This window comes from Giraffa tippelskirchi, chromosome 4 (assembly GCF_054371585.1).
Source record: "Giraffa tippelskirchi isolate mGirTip1 chromosome 4, T2T-mGirTip1v1.2.pri, whole genome shotgun sequence".
Lineage (NCBI taxonomy): Eukaryota > Metazoa > Chordata > Mammalia > Artiodactyla > Giraffidae > Giraffa > Giraffa tippelskirchi.
In genome coordinates this window covers 143836208-143848850 of record NC_137278.1, presented here as the reverse complement: position 1 = coordinate 143848850, position 12643 = coordinate 143836208, and the positions used below count along the sequence as shown (strand labels likewise).

At 37.6% G+C, this 12643-nt stretch overlaps 1 protein-coding gene and 1 long non-coding RNA gene across 37 annotated transcripts in view; one reads left to right on the top strand and one right to left on the bottom strand.

Moving 5' to 3' along the window:
* Nucleotides 1-9242, bottom strand: part of BEST3 (bestrophin 3) — a 51221-nt gene extending 41979 nt beyond the window's left edge. For 5 of the 36 annotated variants that reach the window (XR_014082023.1, XM_081589724.1, XM_081589730.1 and 2 more), the window contains exons 1-4: nucleotides 9101-9242; nucleotides 7050-7224; nucleotides 3722-3816; nucleotides 3023-3256 (exon numbers count right to left, since the gene is read on the bottom strand). Coding sequence is in view for 35 of the 36 variants with exons in the window: in XM_081589724.1 (XP_081445850.1) it covers nucleotides 3023-3256; nucleotides 3722-3816; nucleotides 7050-7201 (481 nt within the window). In the remaining variant the exon portion in view is untranslated. Of the gene's footprint in view, nucleotides 1-3022; nucleotides 3257-3721; nucleotides 3817-7049; nucleotides 7225-8591; nucleotides 8683-9096 lie in introns of all 36 variants that reach the window. The other 31 variants (XM_081589725.1, XM_081589731.1, XM_081589738.1 and 28 more) reach the window with 22 other exon arrangements.
* The window catches only part of LOC145545364 (uncharacterized), a 109387-nt gene that overhangs the window by 68625 nt on the left and 28119 nt on the right, over nucleotides 1-12643 (top strand). The window lies entirely within an intron of this gene.

Here is a 12643-nt window from a genome sequence, read left to right as displayed (position 1 = left end):
TGGACTGGTACTGGCCTGTGGCCTATTAGGAACTGGACTGCAGAGCAGGAGCTGAGCGGCGAGGGAGTGAGCCAAACTTCATCTGTTTAGCCCCTCCATCGCTCGCGTTACTGCCTAAGCTTTACCTGCTGTCAGTTTCTGCATAATAGTGAGCTGTATAATTATTTCATTATATATCACAATGTAATAATCATAGAAATAAAGTGAACAATAAATGTAATGAGCTTGAATCACCTCAAAGCACCCCCACCCCATCAGTCCATGGAAAAATCATCTTCCATGAAACCAGTCCCTGGTGCCAAAAAGGTTGGGGACTGCTGCCCCAGATGATGGCCTCTGAGCAAACTGCTGCCAGAAGCCACTCTACAATTCTGGAGCCGCTAGCATGGTTGAAACCTTGAATTCACCCTTTTCTTAACTGTTACAGCTTTGTTTTTAGTGATGAATTAGTTGGTGAATGCCAAAGCTTTTTACCCCAGGGGTGAGAAAAAGGATTAAAAAATAAGCATCTCAGAAAAGATTCAGAACTTCTCAAACTCCAGTGTACAAACAAAGCTGCACAAGAGCATGTTTAAATGCAGATTTCCCAGGCCTTGCATGGTTCTGATTCAGCAGGTCTGAGGCAGGAGCCAGGAGTTTGCGTTTTAAATAAACAACTCAAGTTATTCAAGGTGTAAACGGCCCATGGGTCTGCAGATCATACCTTGAGACATATTTGTTTAAATGCACATCAAGGAGCAAATGATTTCATATGCCCTCGGAATGGTTGGGGTACTGGTGGTTGGAGAGAAGTATTGGAGTATTCTAAATGTCTTGGAAAGGGGGAGAGGGTAGATGCAAGTAACCAAAACAGGCACTTGTGTAAGTTTGATGAGTGAGCATTGGTGTTACGAAAAGTGCACCTAAAATAAATGAATTCACATCATTAAACATCATTCTCCCACTCATCTCACAATTTCTACTTGCCCCTCAGACCTGAGAACAACTCAGGCTTCGTTGAGATCATGTCTCACTTGGGGTCCCCAAAGGGACTCCATTGCCAGCTGCCCTGCCACCTCCCCACATGCTGTTAATATGAAGGTGATGTTGGGAGGAGGAGATCTGCTCTGAGAATTGGGCCTGGAATCCTGATTCCTGTAAGAATGCGCCCTCTTCTTTCCAAGGATGTGTCAGGACTAGAGACACCTTTATCCATCAGAGTAAATTTTAGCTCGCATCTTCATCCTTTTGGAATAACCCAACTCTTTATCATTTGTTTTTAGAACTTTTTCCAGAGGTCAAAATTCTCATCTCATTCTATCCTTTAGATATTAGAGTAAGAGAATTAACCTGTCAAGTGGCATTTTCAACCTGATCATTCTGAAGCAGTATACCACTTTTAAATTTGGAGGATGGGTGGCAGTTAATTTTTCTTTAAGTTCTGACCAGTTTTATATTGTAATACACCTGTGTGTTTTCCAGGCCATTTATACCCTTCATCTGACTCTGTAACTGAATCCATGTGACTCATCACTTTCTCACAACTTGCTCTGTACCCCTCACAACAGCCTCTATGTTCCTTCCTTATTTCCATCTTAACTTTCACAGCCTCCTGGACATATGATCAGGAAGACCTGGGATGTCACATCAAATGGTTCTTCCTTCTAAAATGGTCAAAGGCCTGTGTTATGCCTTTACACTAGATGATTTCATTATTAAAAGCAAGAATGCATGTCATACCATGTGCCAAGTAAGCTTCTAGACACTGCAAATATTATCTTATTTAATCCCACAACAGGCCTATGAGGTACATGAGATTAGAGGGTTTTACAAAATCACTATAACCTCATTTTATGGATGAGGAAACCGAAGCATTAGAAAGGTAAAGTAACTTAGACAAGGTCATGGAGCTGCTAAAGGGTAGAGAAGAAGTTGAACTCTTACTCTGTGTTCTTGGTCACTATCTATATTGTCATCTGAGAAGACAAAACCAAATCAAACAAAAACTTCCCAAACCTCCAAAAACAAGCAAAAATGCTACTCTTAAAATATATATACATATCTCTATGTATTTTCAAGGACATTTCAGAAAAAGAGACTGGATAATGAAACCTAATTTGAGATTGTACTCAACATAAAGGCAGAATCATCTCACCGTTTCTATGTTTACTATATATTCATTTATACATTCCAACATACTCTCAGATCAATCAAAGACAACTCAGCACAACAACCCATTTTTGTTCTGTACATGCCAACAATGATCTCATTTAATCCTTATCCCCTTGAAGGCTTATTTAACAGCTTCTTTGCTAAATATTAACCGCAAAGAGAATCATCCTTCAAATGTGATTTGTTCTCAGCATCCTGTGTCCAGGAGCCCAGGTACAAAATTACATATACTCTGAGGAACAGAATAGACAACAGACTTCCACTGAAGCAGCCTTTTACTGCCACCTCTCAGAGTCTGCGTAGATGAAAACCCACATTGGTATTTCCTATCAGAATCTGCTATGTTTGGGGAAAAGTATTAAGTTAGGATTTCTGAGTCTTAATTGAAAATTTGACTCTCCCATTAAGAGCGATGTGATCCAGGGCAGGTCATATCCTCTCTGAATCTCTCATGGTTTTATTGAGGTCCAAATGAAATAATGTTTGTGAAAGTGCATAAGCTGTAAAGTGCTAGACGATGTAAGATAATATTACGGATGGTTTATATTTCCTTAAAAATGATATATGATGAAATATGAAAAATTGGAATATGATTATTGTATTATAGATTGTAATATAATATTACTATATTATGACTGTTGGCAACTTAATATGAGATTGACTGTTTGCTGTTTCCTTTGCTCTGCCTCCCAGGTAAACCTCTTGAGGGCAGGAACGATGGCTTATTCATTTTTTGCCTCTTGGGACTGTTTCTGGCACAGGATAGGTATTTAGTAAATATTTCTTGAATGAATGAATGAATAAAAGATATTTTCAGAGGAAATTTGAAGGTTGAGAGGAGCCCCACGGAAGGAAAAGTAATTCACAATACCTGCTTCAACCACGTGGTCCATCGTCGGAAACCTTTTGTACACAGCCGTGCTCACGGAGCGGAAAATGAGCAGGGAGGTGAGATTGACATAGCGCATCAGCGTCCTCCTGAGCAGGCGCCCATGCTCGTCACTTCCATGAACACTGCTGGAGATGAGAAACATCAGCCTGTCTGGCCAGGGCAGATTCACAAACTGGTTCCACCATCGATTCACTACTAGAGTAACATAAAAGCCTGGAGAATAACAGGAAACTGTAAAGCAATTTCTTACCGAAGATAAGTTGTTGACACTGATGCTTTTGGCAGAATTTTAGCCTTTTTTAGAGATCAGGGTGTAAAAACATTTAGTTATCCATATCTTATGATTTTTCCCTCCAGGAAAAAAAAAGTTATTTGTGCCTGGCAATGGCATAACACTCAGTAAGTGGATATTAGAACTCACGTATTGATGGCAAAAAATGGAGAGTTAGTGAAGAGAAAGCTTAATTGTCCAAGAGCAGATCATTACCTCAAACTTGTTGGGTGTTAATTTAGCAAAAGAAGTCTTGAAGGTAAACCTTATGGATGATTCTGGTTCTACTGCAAGCAGTGACTTTTCAGGCATGCCTCTCAGCTTGGAAACATTCCCATGCAGAGTCACTGGTGTCACCGTTGCAGAGACAGCTGTGTGGCTGCATGCTGCGTGTGACCTATACTTACCAAGCACAAAGGTTACTGGAATTTGTTCAGCATATCTGTCACAGTAAATTGATAATTTTTCAAAGAAACGTTTTTGGGCTCCTGTAAGTAACAATCTGGAGCAAAAATAAAATGCACAGCCCTTTACGATATTATACTTAAGCACCTGCTTTGCAAGTGACATTCACTGCAAACAATTAAGCAAAAATAATCTCAGTTTTTTTTTAAATGAGCAGTAGCTTTTCCTTTTATACCTAAGCTGATGTATCTCAAAAGCTTTTTAACTGCTGAATGTTTTAAGTACTAATGTTTTTAGTACATAAATGTTATTGGTCATTAGACAGTGGGACATAGTAATCCATTTTATTTTGAATTTTGTATATTTTTAAATTTTTATACGATTAATGTATGGGATTTGGAGCAAAATACTTCATAAAGGAGTCCATTATCCAATTATTAATCATATGTACTTAAAAAAGAATGAATGTCTTAATTATGCTTATTATTGGAATATGCTTATTAAGTAATTATTGAATAATAACCCTGGATTTGACATCTTGATCTTACTTTCTCATGAATATTCTACTCAGTACATTCTTGGTTATGTGTGTTATACCTCAAGGGGTGTTATAACTGTTTATTTTAAAGCCTAGAGTTATTTAAAATATAAAACAACAACACAGATTCAACAGTTAGAAGTGAAATTTTTATTATTATATGTGGTGAGTTTTTATTTCTATAGTATAAAAATATCAAAATTTATATTATAGATCTGATAGAAACCCATTTTCTGGTATTGTTAAACATAAATCCATTTAATAGAGCTATTATTGATATTTATGTTTCAAGGAGGAGATTCAGAAGAGATCAGAAGAGATATCTCAAGGCAGGTTAATAAAAATGATCGAAATCCGGAAAGAAAGTACCACAGATGAATTTGAATAAATGAATGAATGCAGCTGTTCCAAGGGAATCAGGACTCCCTTGGAAACACTCACTATGGCATGTGTCGGAGGCCTATTTGGGTCAGTAGAGCTTTGAGGAAGGAAGTGGAGGGATAATGAGGTGACAGTGAGCCACGAATCAGATTGCTGGTGAAGAGCTAGGAGCTGGTGCTAAGAAGATGCGTGGGATTCGGGGTAGGCTTAGAATGACCAAAGCTGAGGGTGCAGCCTTAGCTTTGGAGGGGGTGTCAGAAATTCTACAGTCAAGAAAAGATGACAGGCAAGGCATCACCTGGTAGATAGGCCTCTCAAGGTGAGGTTGATGACAAGTTACAGCCAGAATGGTTTCTGGTACTCAAATTGAGTTGGTCAGAGAGAATTAAATGTGGAGAGCACAGACCACAGAGCCTTACAGAGCCATGTTTGGGTCCCAGATCTGCCACTTACAGATTTGGATTTTGAACATACTTTTAAATCTCTCTGAGTCTCAGTTTTCTCATTTGTAAATGAGGATAATAATAATACCTGTGTATCTGGGATGTTAGGGGAATTAAAGAATACATGATATACAAAACCACTTAGCCTATAATGTTATAGTCAATAATAAAGTGGTTGTTACTATTAATAATTGGCCAAAGGAAAAAATATTAAGCTAAAGACACACAAAAATTTTACTAGCTAGGAGTTACTACAGCAAGTATTTTGTCAAATGTATCCCAAAATACAAAGAGAGATAGATAATCAAACTAGTGAAATCTGGTTCTATCTTATGTTTTTTGACAATCACAACTATTTGCTTATAAAGGGATTAAAAAACCTTAGCATTGTTAGTGGTTATGTATTTGTTTACAGGTATGTCTGACTTTCTAGACAGATTCAGCCTGTATGTAGTTCTTGGTAGAGCTTTGATCAAGATAAAAGGATCTATTTTAATAAGCTTTTACATTTGAAATTTAAAGAATGAAAAGTGGCTTGAACTAATGATGATTGTTATAAACACAAGCACTTTTTGGTCTTTAAAAAGAACATGTGCATACAGTTTTGTGGGAAATAAATAAGACATCGGAGCCAAAGTTAAGGCCCAGTGGAGCATCTCTGGCTACGATGCAACTGTTCTAAGAGCTATTCTATTCTAAGCAGCAGTAGCAGCAATAAATACACATTAGTAAAAATAAACGAATGAGACAATTATCCTGAAACGTCATGTGTCTTCCACCATTTCATATTGTGAAGGATTGGATGACATATAAATAAATTGTCAAAATAATACTGTATTTAGAGGATTTATTCAAAAAATCATTAGACATTTTTAATAAAACTTCCCTTTTAAAGATATTTTGCCAAAATGTATACCAATATATACACTTTTTTGGAACAGTAGTTTTGATATATAGCAAAATAACTGTTCACTTTTGGTCATTATTGGCCAATCAGATTAACTCCCCTCTTCTTCACGTGGGGTCCTGTCACTGCAAGGAAAAATACAGGTGAGCGCAATGACACGCAAATTTGTTCATGGTAAGCAGAAGGAAAAGAACAAATTGATAAGCACAGAAAAGGTGGAAATACAGCCTCAAAAACCTTTAACTTTCCTATTTTAAGTTTTAACTTCTCCCTGAGAAGAAATTATGCAATCAATATTAATTAAAAGAACTCATGGAGCTTCCCATTTATAATACTGATAAAATTTTATTAAGACTATAATTTTTAGTCATAAAAGTATTTCATGGATGTAATGTTGCTCAAATTACCTGTCAATCTGACAGGCAAAGTTTGTAAGGTTATAAAGAATAAACATCTTTTGTGAATATAATGTGCCCTCAACTTTGAAGATACGAAGAAAATAAATTCATTTTCAGCCTTTTTCTTTAATTGAGATATTGGTAAGTTTGGGGGCACCATCTTGGATAAGATTTTGTCATTCCAGGAAAAAGGAAGGAAAGTTGCCTGATATAGACTATTTATGAAAGTGTTAATTATGTAAGTAGTCGCTGCAAGCAGTCAAATCATAAACTCAAACTACGAATGATATCATTCAGAGAGGCACGAATAATGATTTTGAATGGTAAAAATCATCACTTAGTGAGGATCTAGGTATAAATCTTTCATTTTTTGCCTGGAGCAAAATTTCTGAAGCACAAATAATGCTTCATCATGACCAGTTAAAGTGGGGCTGGAATGAGAACCACCTAAACATGATGGGTTAGAGTCCATTTAACATCTCAAAAATGGTTAGGTGTGGATTAAGATACTCAGTCCCAGGGAGAAGAAGGCAACAGAGAATCATGCAAAGGAGGAGATTATATAATGCAAAAGTCAGCGGCAACCAAAGGACCTGGATTTTTGAGACTGTATTCATATACGCTCTTTGATGGCCATTTAAGAACACATGCAAAGGAAAGTACCTGTACATCAAACTTATTGCTGTGTAAAGTACAGCAAAAACAATAAATTCCCTGTACAGTAGTTTGTAGATGCTGCCTCTCCACTTGAGGAGTAACCTATGAAATCCAAAAAAAGTCGCATTTGCTACTTTACTGGAGTAAGTGACAGTCATCTTGGATAGTTTTTTTTTTTTTTCTAGAAGAGCAAGAAGACAAAACACAAGTAAAAAGCAAGGTTTAAGACAGCATAAATATGTATCTCAAAGAAATCCTAGTCAGCAACGAGTTAGTCTTCTTTACTATTTGCCTTTCTTAGCTTGAACAATTTGGAATTTGGAGATAACCACGACCTCAGTGCTAAATCTTTTAGTAGAAAAGTAGAGGAAAGTAGTTCTGGAAAAAGTAATATTAGACATCTTAAGCTTGCCCTCCTGTCTAAATATTATTTAGAGATTATACAACTATCACTCAATAAATATTTGAATGACTAAATAAGATATATGAAATGCATTGTAATATCATCTATCATATATTTTCTGCATCCATGGGAAGATTTAAGGTATTGATATATGTTATATTAATTGATGTTTTCTTTTTTTGCTGTTTTTTAAAGTTTAATTATTTTAAATTGGAGGATAATTGCTTTACAACATTGTGTTGTATCAGCATGAATCAGCCATAGGTATATGTATGTCCCCTCCCTCTTGAACCTCCCTCCCACCTCCACCCCATCTCACCCCTTTAGGTTGTCACAAAGCGCTGGATTTGAGCACTCCCTGCACCATACAGTAAATTTCCACTGGCTACCCAATTTTGCATATGGTAATGCATATGTTTCAATACTACTCTCTCAGTTTGTCATTGATATTTTCAAAATCAGTGGTCAAATCCAAATCAGTTTGGGTCTTTATTTGCTAAAGTATGTAAATAGGTGTTTATTTCACCTTTAAATTTCCCTGAAGGAAGTTACGGCTCTCTTAGAAATCAGGAGAAGCAAGCCCCTTTTGGGAATTTAATTGATGGGTTATTTTTGGTGGTTTTAATTTAATTGTCTCTTTAGTGGAGCTCCGAGTGCGCTCTCTGCACTTCAAAAGGTAGGAAAAACATCAGGCCCCAGTGATTCTAAGTAAGGTGCATTTTCCCACTGAAAAGTCTCATGTAAAATGCTTAGGTCACTTTCTCTTTGGAACTGAAAAAAATGAGGCCATTATTTAGGACTCTTTCCACCTGGATCTGTTCCATGGATGTAGGTAGGATGAGAACTGGGCCCCAAATCCTAGTTTTCAGTGAGTTCTCTGGAATTCCATTGCTTTTCACCAAGACACTAAGCATTCAGACTTTGAGAAGATGCCCTGAAGCTGGGCTTTATTTGGAAATCCTGCTCCACAGCTTTCTGACATGGAGCATACAGAAAATGAAATTTCTTTGAAACATTTTGCTTTGGAGAGGATCTATGTGTAGGATTTTACAGAGCTATTTAGACTGAAATTATGAAGTTTTTAGGTAGAACTATACTAGACATAAGTAATAAATCCTATAGCAGATTTCTTATATACATAGTACCTTATGGCACACATTTTACCATCAATAAGAACATCTTCTGTCTTTATTCAGATGTAAAGAAACAATCTTAATTCCCATTTACCTAATTTCCCTAAAAAAACAAACAAACAAAAAAACAATGTGAAATTTTGGAACTATATTCTGAAGCTGTATTTTTTTTGTAATCACCAACCTAAGCCTTCAACATGACTGATTTTTAACAAAGAAAAAAGGACTTTTTGGCAAAAGTAAGTGCCATTACTTTTTTTGTGGAACTCAGGTTACAAAAGCAGTTCCATTGTTCCATCTTCATCTCATTTGTCTAATATGAGTACAGCAAAATTGGGAGAGGAACATAATAAATTAAGCCCAATTTCATAATTTGTTATCATGGGCACCAGAGTTTTAAATGAGTCCTCAAATAACTCTCCATTAATAGTCACCCTTCCATTACAGCTCTGTCAGAAAAACCTAGATCACATTGAGAAGAGGTCAGAGCTAAAATGCATAGGTTTACCCTGCGCACTAACCTATTTGTTTGGGTTGGAGTGTCCGGCGTCTCCGACAGGAAAGACAATCTCCAGGCTCCCCCTGCAGAGGTGCCTTCGGGTTGGGGCTGTACTCTCGGCTCACCCTCCACTCATGCACAGGCAGATTTTCCTTCTGTTCTCTGGCCACTGAGAGGACTTGGAGTGTGACAAGGACAGGGGTTAAATGACTTTCCACTTGTGAAGGCCTATTTATGCCAATTTGCCCACTGGTGACAGCCATAGCTGGGAACAAACATGAGCAACAGCTGCTGATGTGGCTTTTTTTTTTCTAATCTCTAATTATAACTCCACCTGCCACCCAAAGCACCCCCTTGAATGAGGAGCTGGAGGTGACGTGAAGGAGCTGGGGTCATTTAAGACTGTTATTTTCATTCTGACCTTATCCTGGGATCAAGGAAGAAAGTCCTTTGCCTCTAACATTCTCTGAAGAGGCTCCACCAACCAAAAAAGGGAATTAGGACAGTCTGTGTGCTTAAAAGGAGAATAAATTCTCGTGAAGCCATAAACTGGGGCAGACAAGAACGTAAACAGGATTTTCACTCATTTGAGGAGTATTGAGGACACTCTTCTATTAAAAACAAAACGCATGTATGTTTGAGAGTGATGTGTGTGTATATTTTAGAACAGCATAGACAATTATTACACATGATGGCATACAGTAATGGAAACTGATAACACACTGATTCACTACATGTGTTATCCTTCCATGAGGGCTTCCCTGGTGGCTCAGACAGTGAAGACTCTGCCTGTAAAGCAGGAGACTCAGGCTCGATCCCTGGGTCAGGAAGATCCCTTGGAATAAGGGAATGGCTATCCACTCTGTATTCTTGCCTGGAGAATCCCATGGACAGAGGAGCCTGGAGGGCTACAGTCTGTGGGGTTGCAAAGACTCGGACACGATTGAGTGACCAACACTTCCTTTCACTTCATCTGTCTGTGGTCTGCTAGAAACATGTTTTAATTATTGAAAATGTCTTCTCTCACGTTGATTCTGCTTCTATACTTTCCTTCTGGAAAGAGAGTGTTCATCAGTATTCTTTAAATCATGAAATAAATAATTTCAGGGTCAATTCCTGGGAGCTTTCCAACCTTCTAAAGTAACATATGCACTAAGCACTGTGCCTTAAGCTTAAATAAGATGACTGTAAAAAAAAAAAAATGTGCTTTTGTGGAGAAAGATGTAGGAAAAAAAAGATGCTTATTTTAAAATTTAAAGTAAATACAATTGAAAAATTTCCTACAGTGTTCTCAAGTTTCATTTGCACCCGACTGGTCTCTTTAGCAAGCTATAAGTATCTTAGCGCAAAAATAGAGTTGTAAGTGTCTGGTTTCTTGCCCCCATCCCTGCACATAGCTCCAGCCTGGAGTCCAGTGTATACTGGATTTTGAATATGTATCTGTCATCTGATTATCACCTTGTCACTCTGATACTACTGTTAGTACATTTGGGGGAGTTTGTGAACATTTTAAAAGCATAGCGACACTGCTGCATATTTTATATTTGGGTTGCTGTGAAAAGTGATTGGATAGACCCGATGTTGCTTTCAAGGCTGATGGTCATAGAATTTGAGCAAATCTAAACCCAAGTGCTTATGAAATAGAAACATTGGAGCTATTTTTTTAAATCTTACTCTGGGGTGTTTTACTGGATATGTGGTGGCCCTGAAACGTGGCTTAATTCCCGGCAGTCATGACTGAATAACAGGGGAACTGGCCTCCTCTATGGACCACTGTTGGCTGGTCTCACTTTTAAGCAGGGGAAATTATCCTTCTAATCGGGCTGTTTTCAGGAATGACCAAGTAATGGTTGAGTTAGTGTTCTAAATGCAAATTAGTCAGTAATGACTGGATTGACTGAACAAACTCCCATTGTTGAGCTCTGAGTCTGGTGGCTGTTTCTAACAAGTGCCAAGATGCCATTCAGAAATTAATTCATTAGAGGGGACCAGCTCCTACAGCAAATTTCAAACATCTGGCAAACACCAAATTGCAAAGCTAACTATTCATATGACTTAAAAATTTTTTTTTGATGTGGACCATTTTTAAAGTCTTTGTTGAATTTTTTACAACATTACTTCGGTTTTTTGTTTTGGGTTTTTGGCCATGAGGCATGTGGGATCTTAGCTTCCTAACAAGGAATTGAACCCTCAACCCCTTCATTGGAAGGTGAAGTAAACCACTGGACTGCCAGGGAAGTCCCTATATGAATTTTTCAAGAAACTTGAAAGTTTCTTGTTTAAACAGGCATACTTTTTTTCCCCCTCTGGATTCTGAAGTTAATGTGTGTATTAAAAATAAAATGCAAAACAACATATAAAGAACAGAGTGGTACTCTATCATGCCTCCCTAGGGGGGTGGTAATCATTTAGTTATAAAGTTAATCTTTTTAGACTTTTGCAGAAGACACTTTAAATTCTCTAATAAATAGCAAACAATGTGGTAGACACTTATGCGATGTCAGGGCTCTATGAAATAACCATACCAGCCATATTTTCTTTTGACAGCAAACATCAAGTTTTGCCATCCTGACCACTCTGGTTTTCAGCAGTCCTGATAAATACATTTGTCTTTAATTCCAATAAACCTCCAGTGACAGGACAATTCATAAAAAAAGAATAACTGATCATTTCTAAGTGATGGAAATTCTGATATTCATCCATAGATGTCAAGATAAATCATCCTGTATTCCTTAAGGGAACAAAACCTAGCAAGTTTAGACAGACCATGCCACTTCCTAAAAGGGAACCAGCTATTCATTTTCACTGATGTGAAAAATCTTTACCAAATTTCTTTTGAGCACTGGGTTGAACATAGTCATATGTATGCGGAATTTTGCATTCAGATATTAACCAAAGCCTAGAAATGGTTGTATTTTGTAATTTTTGATTCTGACTCTAAGACTTTTGAACATTATTAAATGGGGAATAAGGAATTAGTAAACATTTCTGAACAGGAAAAGGGCCTGACAAAAATCTATGTTGCAGAAAGATGAGTGTATGAGATGAGAATGTGCTGGATTTGAGTGGGCAGAGACTAAGGAAGGGAATCAGTCTGAAAGTTATTATGGTTGTTCTAGTACTACCTGGGGTGGTGAGTGAGTGGAATGCAGAGGAAGGATGGTGAGAGAGAGCCCAGAAGCAAACTACCACTAGAGGAGAAGGAAAGGAGGGAGGTGGGGGGAGGGAGAGGAGGAGGAGGAAGGAGAAGTCTGATATGACCCTTGCTTTGTCCTTTGAGCCCATTTGCACATGAAGAACTAATTTGTCCAGGTGACACAGTCCTTTGCAGGGTGCCATGTAATTTTGACATGTCTTATTTGATCTTGCAAATGGGAACATTTTATCAGAAAAAATGGTTGCAAAGTAAAATCACAAGTAGGAACTCATGTGTCTGTAAAAATAAAGTTATTGAATTAAGTATAATTGTCTGAGCTTCAGCTTCTGTTACTGCTTCTGGCACTTAATTCACTTTGGTATGTGCTGGATCTCTCTAGAAAAAGACAGCAGTTAGTGCTAAAGTTGC